This window comes from Penaeus chinensis, chromosome 6 (genome assembly GCF_019202785.1).
Source record: "Penaeus chinensis breed Huanghai No. 1 chromosome 6, ASM1920278v2, whole genome shotgun sequence".
Taxonomy (NCBI): Eukaryota; Metazoa; Arthropoda; class Malacostraca; order Decapoda; family Penaeidae; genus Penaeus; species Penaeus chinensis.
In genome coordinates, this window is record NC_061824.1 from 38,524,373 (window position 1) to 38,534,503 (window position 10,131).

Genomic DNA, 10,131 nt, shown 5'->3' on the forward strand with positions numbered 1-10,131 from the left:
GTAATATTAATAATAATAGTAACGGTGGTGCTAAAGATAATAATAATAATAATAATAATAATAATAATAATAATAATAATAATAAAGATAATGATAATGATAACAAAACAATAATAACAATTATAAACAAAACAACAACAAAACAACAACAACACTAATAAAAATAATAATAATAATAATAATAATAATAATAATAATAATAATAATAATAGCAATAATAATAAACAACAACAATAACTACTATTACTTTCATCATCATCACCATACCAACAACATTAACAATAATACCATAAAACAGAACTAAAATTTAACAAGTGCTCAGCAAATGAAAGGAATTTGCCACAAACACGAGTTGCCGAAATAACTATTGATGTTGAACAAACTCGGGGCCACGTAGGATGGGGGGGGGGGGGGAGTGGGAGGTAAAGAGGAGGGGACAGGCTTCTCCGGTGCTTCCATCTCTCTCTCTCTCTCTCTCTCTCTCTCTCTCTCTCTCTCTCTCTCTCTCTCTCTCTCTCTCTCTCTCTCTCTCTCTCTCTTGTGTGTGTGTGTGTGTGTGTGTGTGTGTGTGTGTGTGTGTGTGTGTGTGTGTGTGTGTGTGTGTGTGTGTGTGTGTGTGTGTGCGTGTGTGTGTGCGTGTGCGTGTGCGTGTGCGTGTGCGTGTGCGTGTGCGTGTGCGTGTGAATGCGTGTGTGTTTGTGCCTATATGACAGATAGCAAAAAATACAAAGAAACAATAACAACTATAGTAACCATAATAAATAGAACTCCACACAAAAATAAAACCACAGCAAATCCAACAAAAATAAAGTTAAAATAGGCCTATGCACACCCAGGCCAAATTCCACAACTGTGCCGAACAGCTGCAGAGTAAAGAATGCACTTGCAAATCATGCATGCACGCAGACACGAAGGGCCTTGTGCATGATATAATGGCACATAAAATCCGCCTTACGTAATGAGGGAAGGAGGTGGTGAAAAGGAGAAAAGGAAGTGGAAATAAGAGGAGGAGGAGAAGTGGAAAATAAGAGGAAGAGAAGATGAAGTGGGAAAAGAAGAAAAGGAGGAATGGGAAAAGAGGGGGAGAGGGGGGAAGGAATGGAGTGGTAAAATGAGGAAGAGAAGAAGATGAGAAGAGGAAGTGAAAAGGAAGAAGGAGAGCAGAAGAGGAAGTGGAAAGGCAGAACAGGAAGGCGAATAAGGGGGAAGAAATGGAGTGGTGAGAGGTCGAAGGGAGATGAAGGAAGATGGAGGGAGGGAATGGGAAAGGGAAGGAAGGGAGGAAGTGGGAGGAAGGAAGAGGAACAGAAATATAGGAGAGAGAGAGAGAACCATGTGACCTCTCTTTCCTTTTTCCCCTCTGCCCCTCTCCTCCCCCTCTCCCTCACCCCCTCTTCTCCCTCTTCCTTTCCATCCCATTCTCCCTCTTCCTTTCCATCCCATTCTTCCTCTTCCTTTCCATCCCATTCTCCCTCTTCCTCTCTCTTCCTCCCCCCTCTCCCTTTTCCTCCCCCTCTCCCTTTCCCTCCCACCCCCTGTGCCCCTCCCTCCCTCTCCCCCTCTCCCTCTCTCTCGATAGCATGGCGTGAGTGGGGTCGGCACCAATAGCGTGTAGAGACACACGGACGTGGGAACAACAGAGGTTATAAAACGCAGCGCTGCAGTAAGTATACCAAGGAAGGGGAGAAAGAGGAGAAAGAGGAGGAGGAAAAGGAGGAGGAGGAAAAGGAGGAGGAGGAGGAGGAAAGGAGGAGGAGGAAAAGGAGGAGGAGGAGGAGGAAAAGGAGGAGGAGGAGAAAGAGGAGGAGGAGGAGGAGGAGGAGGAGGAGGAGGAAGAGGAAGAGGAAAAGGAAAAGGAAGAGGAAGAGGAAGAGAAAGAGGAGGAGGAGGAGGAGGAGGAGGAGGAGGAAGAGGAGGAGGAGGAAGAGGAGAAAGAGGAGGAGGAGGAGGAGGAAAAGAATCAGAAGGAACAGAACGAGAGAAAGATAAGTGGAGAGAGCGAGAAGAGGAGAAGAGAAAGAAACGAAAGAAGAGACGTGTGACAATCACTGACCCGGGTCACGTGAGGTCAGGGCGGCAGGGCTGTGGGAATCAATATCGCGTTCAGGTGGAAGCAAGTGATGCGCGCTTAATAGGTGTCACGCGGAACGAGGTCCAGCACGGCTGTGGCACTCAAATGACACTGTAGACTGGGGTCCATCTGTCTGTCTGCGTCTGTGTCTGTCTCTATTTATTTATTTTTCTCTCACTCTCTCTATCTCTCTCTTTCTCTGTGTGTGTGTGTGTGTGTGTGTGTGTGTGTGTGTGTGTGTGTGTGTGTGTGTGTGTGTGTGTGTGTGTGTTTGCGCGTGCGTGTCTCGCTCACTCTCTGACTTTAAAATATACATATAGTGCGTGAGAGCGGATAGGGAAGAAAGACTGACAGATAAATAGATAGGCAGGTAGACAGTCAGGGAGACAGAGACATGTATCCTTTTTGTGAAGCTTCTATATTCATACAACTGCCTACCAAGAAAATAAACTCGCATGATATCTACCCTACATTGTATGTGAATGAAACTGACGACGAAGAAAATAATGATAAAAGTAATGATAATAATGGCAGAACAACGTTAACTAGTACCACCACTGCCAACATCATCAACATAATCAACAACAACATCGACGACGACAAACGATAGACAGGAATACAAAAAAAAAAAAAAAAAAAAAAAAAAAATGCCGAGATATACCCAAAGACAAGAAACCAGAGAACAGACAACGGGAGAGAACCAGCGAACGAAAGAGCAAGAGCAACGGGAAAGGAAGAAGAGCCAAGGACAGCGCGGCCAGCGGGGGTCACGTGGCCGTATCGCCTTGCAAATCCTCGCTGTCGGTCAGAGAAACCCGGCAGATGTCTCGGCCTCCCGCACCTGCACGCGCCCGCCATGCACGACGCTGCAACGGCCGTGGCAACAACGGAAGAGAGGCTCTGTGGGATGGTCATGCAACTATAGCAAAAGCAGCAGCAAGAGTAATGCCTGACGCCATGCACAAAAGAACACAAACAGTTATGACAACAGCAAAGGCGAGGATTCTGCCGGTTGGTCATGCAACGATGGCAACCACAAGAGAGCTCTGTTGGATGCAATAGGCCACTGCATATAATAACGGCGAAAACAAAGGTACTTCTGCATGACGGAAAATCGAGTCTACCGAGAGCGATAACACTCGACGAAATCACAAATACAACACCACGGCTCCCCCTCGAAAAAGATCATGCAATAACACAATCATCATGCAGCAACAGTAACAAACATCATCACGCGCCCGGCCGCAAGCCCTGCCTGAGAGCCGACAAGGGGCAGGAGTCATGCACGGCGCCGAGTCACGCCATGAATCCACATCGAATCACAGAAGGTCCGAAACACCGATACAAGATTCGAAAAAAAGCGAAGGTCCGAATTATCAAAACAACGACGACAAATAACACACAAAAAAAAAAATTCAACTCAACGAAGCTTCGAACCCATCCAATTGGGTTCGAACAACTAGCCGGCGCCATGAAAGGACTCATTAAGACGACAGTCAGAAGGGATTTCGCATATATGTTTTTAACTTTTATATAACATTTTAAGTGAGTAAGAATACGTGTGTGTGTGTGTGTGTGTGTGTGTGTGTGTGTGTGTGTGTGTGTGTGTGTGTGTGTGTGTGTGTGCGTGCGGGCGCGCACGTGTATGTGTGTATACGCGGGCGTGTATCTATTTCTGTTTTATACGCATCTATCTATATTTGAATGTATATACATGTAAATATTCCCCTTTATTTTTTTCTGCACGTAGGCCTATGCGTATGCTTGCCCCCGTCCTCTTGCCCCCTTCCCCCATAACCCCCCCTCCCCACCCCACCCTCCCCTTGAGTCCCCCCAACTAACTCGCCGCCGCACTCGGCCGCCCTTCGTGAGAGAGAAACGCGAGACCCCGCCCTACTGCTCAGCTTGCACCATCTTGCCTGCAGTCTTGTCACCGCGTTTTGTCTGGACTGAAGCCTGGCTAATCTGCTATTATTTCCTTCTAATGATGATAGTAATTATCCTAATCCTAATATAAGCAACAACAGCAGTAATGAAAAAAACTAATAATAATTAATTAATACTTAATACTACTACTAATAATAATACTAATAACAATAACAATAATAATAATAATAATAATAATAATAATAATAACAATAATAATAATAATAATAATAATGATACTACTACTAATAATAATAATGCTACTTAAGGAAACGCCTACCCCTCCCACCCCCCACCCCTCCCTCCCAAACCACCCCTCCCACCCTCCCACCCCTCCCTCCCTCCCACCCCTCCTTCCCTCCCACCCCTCCTTCCCTCCCACCCCTCCCTCCCTCCCACCCCTCCTTCCCTCCCACCCCTCCTTCCCTCCCACCCCTCCTTCCCTCCCACCCCTCCTTCCCCCCCTCCCCCACCTCCTTCCCTCCCTCCCCCACCTCCTCCTTGAACCACTACTACTTCAAGGAACACGTCGGTACTTACTCTCCGTGATCTTGTTGAGGCGAAGGACGTCCTCGGGGCTGATGATGGGCAGCGTCAGCGCCTCCTCCTCCGTCAAGGCTGCGGGAAAGCAAGTGAAAAGGGGAATAAGAATGGAGAATAAAGATGAGAATGATGAGAATAAAGATGAGAATGATGGAGAATAAAGATGAGAATGATGGAGATGAAATGTGAGAATGATGGAAACTATAACAATAATAGTGATGAATAAAGATGAGAATAGTGGAGAATAAAGATAATAGTAGTAAAAACAATATGAATTGGGAGACTATTAACTACGAAGAGTGGAAATACGTATGGAAATAATGGAGAATAAAGACAAGAATTCTGGAAACTAAAACAACAATACCAGAGAATAAACATGAGAATAACAGCATAAAAATGATAATAACGAATAAAAAATAGAAGACTGAAAACAAGAAGAAAGATAAGAATAGTAGAAAGTGGAAATAATAGTGGCGAATAAAGATGAGAATAGTGGCGAATGAAAAGAGTAAAAGGGGAATGAATATGAGAACAACAAGTGGAGAATGAAAAAAAAAAAAAAATAAGTGGAGATTAGAAATGAGAATAACAAATTGAAAAGAAAAAATGAGCCTATGTGGTGAATAAAAAGGCCAATAGTAAGTGCACAGTAAAATCATAATAGTTGTAAGCAATCAAAATTATTTTTTTTTTAAATGGTGGTGGCGTTAGTGGTAGTACTGGTCATGATGATGAAATAACTACTAATAATAATTACAATAATAATAATAATTAATAATAATAGTAGTAATAATAATAATAATAATAATAATAATAATAATAATAATAATGTATAATAATAATAATAATAGAGAATAATAATAAAACTAATAATAATAAAATAATTAATAATAATAATAACACCAACATAACAACAAACAAACAAACAATTAATAGTAATGATGATTATGACGATAATAATAGTGTAATAAATCAGCACTGCAAATCATTGCACATTTTAATAAATCGTTATACTTTCTTTTTCAAATAATTTTAAACTTTAAATTTCTGTTTTAATGTTAATATCTTAATGTTTTTTATACGCCGTTGTCTCGATAATCTTTTAAAGCGATATATCAATTTGGTTTGCAATGAAAGCAACATGTATGCGATACGTGATAATAAAACTCTTTAACCTGTTTATCTGTCTCTCTTTCTTTGTATCAGTTTATCAAGTCTTTATGTCTCTACTTTTTTATCGTCTCTTTTTCTTCCTTTTCCTTGTGCCTCCCTATTTCTCGCTCTTTTTGTTTTCTTCCTTTTCCTTGTGCCTCCCTATTTCTCGCTCTTTTTTTTTTCTTCCTTTTCCTTGTGCCTCCCTATTTCTCGCTCTTTTTGTTTTCTTCCTTTTCCTTGTGCCTCCCTATTTCTCGCTCTTTTTGTTTTCTTCCTTTTCCTTGTGCCTCCCTATTTCTCGCTCTTTTTGTTTTCTTCCTTTTCCTTGTGCCTCCCTATTTCTCGCTCTTTTTGTTTTCTTCCTTTTCCTTGTGCCTCCCTATTTCTCGCTCTTTTTGTTTTCTTCCTTTTCCTTGTGCCTCCCTATTTCTCGCTCTTTTTGTTTTCATTCTCCTCCCCTCTCTTCCCTAACCCTCTAAAAGATAGAAAGGGAGAGATATAGATAAACACACACACACATACACACACACACACGAGAAAAGGAGAAAAGGAGAAAAGTAGGAATAAACAAGATATGGAGACAGAGGAAGAACGGGGAGACAGCAAAAGAAGAGATCCCTTTTATTACGTGTGACCTGAATCCATTCGCAAACCCTCGTGCTGTCGACGCCAACCTCCTTAAAAAGCAGCACATGTTTCACGTGACAAAGGGGGGGGGGGAGGGGGGAGGGCCCTTATCTACCCACCTCTGAACATTTTTACATCCGCCTTATCTCCACCTGCTTCCATGCGAAATTTCCGAGAGCGAGCGAGAGAGAGATCAATAGATAGGTAGATAGATAGAGAGAAAGAGAGAGAGATAAATATATAGAGAGAAAGAGAGAGAGATAAATAAATAGATAGATAGATAGAGAGAGAGAGAGAGAGAGAGAGAGAGAGAGAGAGAGAGAGAGAGAGAGAGAGAGAGAGAGAGACTGTCAAGAAATAAAATTCATACGCGTTTATAATAATTGAATAAATAAATAAATAACGTTTATTAGGATAATAGACGTCCAGCATACATCTACATCACAAGATAAATAACGGACTGTCCCACGGTAATTTGAACATTTCAGTTGAACTAAAAGCGTTAGGCAGAACAAAAACAAGCAACGATACGAACACATGACAACATGCAAAACAAACAAACAAAAACAACTCCCACACCGTCTCGTCACATTTACTTATTTTTTCCCGAACTGTTCACTTCCACAAATGAAGAGAAGATAAGAGTTCAGAGGAAAGGGAAGGCGAATAAAGGAGGTGAGAGGGCGAGAGGGAGAAAGAGAGAGAGGGGAGAGGGTGGATAAAGGACGGGAGAGAGAAGGATATAGAGACTGTCTTAAAAAAAACACCTTAATCCTTCTTACTTATACCTCAGCTGTTGTAATAAGACAAGAGTGTATCTTTTAGAGAGAGAGAGAGAGAGAGAGAGAGAGAGAGAGAGAGAGAGAGAGAAAGAGAGAGAGAGAGAGAGAGAGAGAGAGAGAGAGAGAGAGAGAGAGAAAGAGAAAGAGAAAGAGAGAGAGAAGAGAGAGAGAGAGAGAGAGAGAGAGAGAGAGAGAGAGAGAGAGAGAGACAGAGACAGAGAGAGACAGAGACAGAGAGAGACAGAGAGAGAGAGAGAGAGAGAGAGAGAGAGAGAGAGAGAGAGAGAGGAGAGCGAGAGAGAGAGAGAGAGAGAGAGAGAGAGAGAGAGAGAGAGAGAGAAAGAGAAAGAGAGAGAGAGCCTCTCCTAAGAAGACCTTTTCATGGCTGAAATTCGGTAAACAGAGGCGGCGAGCGAAAGAGAAAGATGAAGGTGTCGCCAAACTGCCACAAGAATATGTGCGGGGCGAAGTGAGGCGTGTGGGAGGGTGGGGGGAGTGGAGAAAGAGGAGGGGGAGTGGTGGGGAGTGGAGAAAGAGGAGGGGAAGTGGTGGGGAGTGGTGGGAGGGGAGAAGACGAGGAGTGGGAGAGGGAAAGGGGAGTGGCAGGAGGACTGGGGGTGGTGGAAAGGGACGGGGAGTAGTTGAAAGAGCGAGGAGTGGAGGAAGAGGAGAGGGGAGTGTTGGGAGGGGAGAAAAAGCGGAAGGTGAACTGGGGAAATGGGGAAATGGTAAGTGGACAAGGTGAGCGTTGAGAAGAGAGAGGGGAGTGGCGAAGGCGAAGTGAGGTGTGTGGAAATGTTGGGGGAAGAGATGGAAAGGGAGGGGGAGTGGATGGGGTGGAGGAGAGGAGGGGGGCACCGAGCAGACTCTCACACGCGCCAGGAAAGTTCGCCGGCGTATAAATTTGCGAAAAGGGTAAGCGGCAGAGTGAAGAGGGTTAAATGACGAGGGAAGTGAGAAAAAAAAAGAAAAAAAAAAGAAAATGGTGAGAGAAAGACGGGTGCAAAGGAAGCAGAAAGGCAAGGAGAGGAAAGAAAAGGATAGGGAAAGGAGGGAAAGGAAAAGAAAAAGAAATGAAAGGATTAAAAAAGGAAAGGAAAATAAAAAATAAAATAAAACAGAACAGGAAAAAAAGCAACATAAAGAAAAAGGAAAGAAGGAAAATGAGTTAGAGAATGATAGAAAAACATAGGAAAGATAAATATACCAAAGGGGTAGTCAAAAAGGTAAAAAGAAAAAAAGGAAAGATAAGAGCAGAAAGAAATGGAGACCACAAGGAAAACGATAAGAGAAGGGAGGAAAACAAGGAGAAGCACAAGAGAAACGAGAGAGAGAGAGAGTCTGATGAAGACGGCGGTACACTGATCCGAGGCTTAAACCCAGGTAGTAAAAGATCCATAAGATGACACGGTGAGGAAAGGGAGAGGGAGGGAGAGAGGGAGAGAGAGAGGGAGGGATTTGGAGAGATAGGGAGAGAGAGGGGTGAGGGAGAGATAAGTAATGAAAGGGAGAGGGTGAGGGAGAGATAAGGAATGAAAGGGAGAGGGAGAGGGAGAGGGAATGAGAAGGGGTGAGGGAGAGAGATAAAAAAAAATAACCGAAATGAAAAACAGAGAGAAAAAAAAAACGAAAAAGAAAAGAAAAAAAAAACAGCGACCGAACGAAGAATTACCAACGTTGGAAGAGCAAAAGAAAAGTGAAAGGAGGAAAGGGGGGGGGGGGGTAGAGGGAGGAGCATCGAACTGGAAAGGGCACAGTGAGTGGAGCAAACTGGAAGCGAAAAATAAAAATCAGGAAATAGGAGAGAACCGAGGGCGGAGGCGCACATATTTCAAAAGCAAATCATGAAGGGGAAGACTCGCTCACTAGGGGGGAGGGGTAAGGAGAGGGTAGGAGGGGGAGGGGGAGAGGGAGAAAGACTATAATAAGGAAAGGGAACGAGGGGGAAGGAGAGGGAGGGAGAGGGAGAGGGAGAGGGAGAAGAGGGAAGGGTAAAGAGAGAGAAAGAATAAGGAGAGGGAGAAGAGAGAAGGGTAAAGAGAGAGAAAGAATAAGGAGAGGGAGAGGGAGAGACAGAGGGAGAAAGAGAATAAGACGGAAGGGGAGAGGGAGAGGGAGAAAGAAGGGAGAAGAGGGCAGTGGAATGATACCAATAATAAGGTCTGGACAGGGAAACCAATCATTACCTGAATACCAAAACAGGGAAATGTTGAAGTGAGAATGCAGCAGACATCTTCCCAGAAACCATTCCGATACAAAGACAATTTAAAAAACAACAACACGAAATAAGTAAAAAGAAAAAAATAACAATAGGAATACCACAAAACGGAATGAGACAAAAATAACAACAAAATCACAACATAACAAGCAATTAGGCAAACCAAGCAATGAAACATAACATCAAAACATCAAAACGAATTTTCAATCGTAACACAGCACTAACCAAAAAAAATAAATAATAATAATATTAATAACAATTACAACACGCAATAAGGCATATTCAACAACCACAACAACAAAAAACATAACACACAACACAACAAACCGAAGCACATCACAGAGAACAAAAACAAACACAAGCAAACAAGAGACCGTTTGGCTTCACCCTTAGAATAATCCAACCCGCCCTCCGCCCCGGCACAGCGAGTCCCTTAACCCTTTCAAGTCGAAAAGACCTAAAATGGCCCGGATACCTCCCAGATCTTCCTCGGGTCGTTCTTCCTTAAGCCTCCTCCTCCTCCCACTCCCACTCCTTCCTCACCCCTCCCACTCTTCCTTCTCCTCCCTCTCCTCCCACTCTTCCTTCTCCTCCCTCTCCTCCCACTCTTCCTACTCCCACTCCCACCTCTCCCATTCCTTTTTATGCCTCCCACTCCAAATCTTCCTTAAGTCTCACACACCCACTCTACCTTCTCCCCCCACTCCCACTCCTTTCCCACTCCTCCCACTCTTCCTTAAGCCTCCCACGCCTCCCACTCAACACCCACTCAGCCAGAACGCTTCCCCATTCATGCTTCCTCATTAGAA

At 43.6% G+C, this 10,131-nt stretch overlaps 1 protein-coding gene across 1 annotated transcript in view; it reads right to left on the bottom strand.

Annotated features, from left to right (window-relative positions):
• The window catches only part of LOC125026270 (protein unc-119 homolog B-like), a 53,211-nt gene extending 46,727 nt beyond the window's left edge, over window positions 1-6,484 (bottom strand). Inside the window, exons 1-2 of the mRNA XM_047614574.1 lie at window positions 6,442-6,484; window positions 4,538-4,741 (exon numbers count right to left, since the gene is read on the bottom strand). Of these exons, the coding sequence (XP_047470530.1) occupies window positions 4,538-4,741; window positions 6,442-6,484 (247 nt within the window). The remainder of the gene's footprint in view (window positions 1-4,537; window positions 4,742-6,441) is intronic.
• Between the last annotated feature and the right edge of the window lie 3,647 nt (window positions 6,485-10,131).